We start from the raw sequence: 1,546 nt of genomic DNA, 5'->3' as shown, positions 1-1,546 counted from the left end.
CAGTCCTTTTGCTTCTTGTGAAGTATACGGTGCAAGTGTCTTATATTTGCTCGACTAGTCACTGGTACTTCATAGTAATATGAAGATCAGGAAGCACGGTTAGGCGCAACAATACAATAACAACCTCCGGGTAGAAAACTCATTTCCAGTGCTCTAAGGGCAGGAACATGACGCTGTGAAGTTATTAGTCTGGTAAATGATTGCAGTGTACGTATAGACGCCGCCACAGTCGGTTGTGTTGTGTAGAGCTCGTTACGTACATGTACCAAGAACTATTGTTACAACTGAGCAATGGAGCTCTCAGCAGACCGACAGCAGCGTGCAGTGTCTAGTGGTTAGCAGCCCTTCCTCTGGACCAAGAAGTCGTGAGTTCGAATCCCGGCTGTATCGCTCACCCGCTTGGCACTCTGCTGGAAAGCGTTACAGCGTTTAGCCATGGCCCAACTTTTATTATTTTGTTCGTCACAAATTCCAGGGGGAATTTCCTCTGTACAATGAACCTGTAAATACTCTATTTAGAGTCTAAATCTTCTATTTTCAAACCAGTGGGGAAAATACCTCTTCGTAGATTGTAGTAATTGAGATCACTCTCTTTCTTGACAGCTCGTTTCTGATGTTTACAGACTTGCGGATCAGGTACACAAACGACAACTGCAGGTACGTGCCAAATCATTACTTAGCCAGAACGCCAGACTCACGATCTCAATAATATCCATCGTGCAACTCAGGCGGTCCTGATGTAGAATTTCCTCGGGTGGCATGTTGGACCTGGAGCCGAGGAGTTAGTCTGTGCATGTAGGCCCTGAAAACAGTCTGGCATCCAGGCTTTTCGTTACTGGTATAAAAGGATTAAACACGACTAGACAGATTGTATACAAGAGGTGGCGTGATCGTGAGCGAGGAAGTTGTCATGTCGTTGTTGCTGATGTAGAATTTCTTCGGATGTTATGTCTTGGAGCCGAGGAGTTGGTCTGTGTAGGCCACGGAAATAGTCCGGCATCAAGTTGTTACTCGTATGAAAGGATAAGACGGAATGTACACAAATGGTGGCATGAAGAATAACGCTGTCATGTCGTTGTTGCTTCTCTTAGCTGCAGCCTGTGCAGCTACAAGTAGCCCACAATTTCATCAGTGTAGAAACGCCGGATGGCAAGAATGTATGTCTGGCAGACCTCAGGCAGGTTTGATCACTTGGATGCCTGGTCTATCAGCATGCCTAATATGTGATATCCAGAATGAGAGTGTTACCACTGGAAGTCCTTTTTCTTTCTTTGCTTGCAAACATGTTGCAATTACAGGATACCCATTCCACATGCTGTCTACAAAGAGCTTGACGATGCTTGACCATTCTGTGGTCAACACTTTGGCTTTGGTCGATGCTATGATTACTGACATAGAGAACAATACATTCTCTGGGGTTCCCGGTCTAGAAAAACTGTTCCTAGATTCGAACAGGTTAACAATTGTGAAACAGACCTGGTTCACTGGCTTGGAGAGACTCTTGGTTCTCATTTTGTCCAACAACAGCATCAAGCAGATAGAACCA

The 1,546-nt window shown here is 45.1% G+C and overlaps 1 protein-coding gene across 1 annotated transcript in view; it reads left to right on the top strand.

Moving 5' to 3' along the window:
- The window catches only part of LOC118415619, a 7,044-nt gene extending 5,928 nt beyond the window's left edge, over positions 1-1,116 (top strand). The window contains exons 6-7 of the mRNA XM_035820326.1: positions 604-657; positions 1,092-1,116. Coding sequence (XP_035676219.1) covers positions 604-657; positions 1,092-1,116 — 79 coding nt within the window. The remainder of the gene's footprint in view (positions 1-603; positions 658-1,091) is intronic.
- The last annotated feature ends 430 nt before the right edge of the window (positions 1,117-1,546 follow it).

Source organism: Branchiostoma floridae, chromosome 5, assembly GCF_000003815.2.
Source record: "Branchiostoma floridae strain S238N-H82 chromosome 5, Bfl_VNyyK, whole genome shotgun sequence".
In the NCBI taxonomy this organism is placed as follows: Eukaryota; Metazoa; Chordata; class Leptocardii; order Amphioxiformes; family Branchiostomatidae; genus Branchiostoma; species Branchiostoma floridae.
Note: the sequence above shows the minus strand (reverse complement) of the source record. Positions and strands in the feature narration are given on the sequence as shown.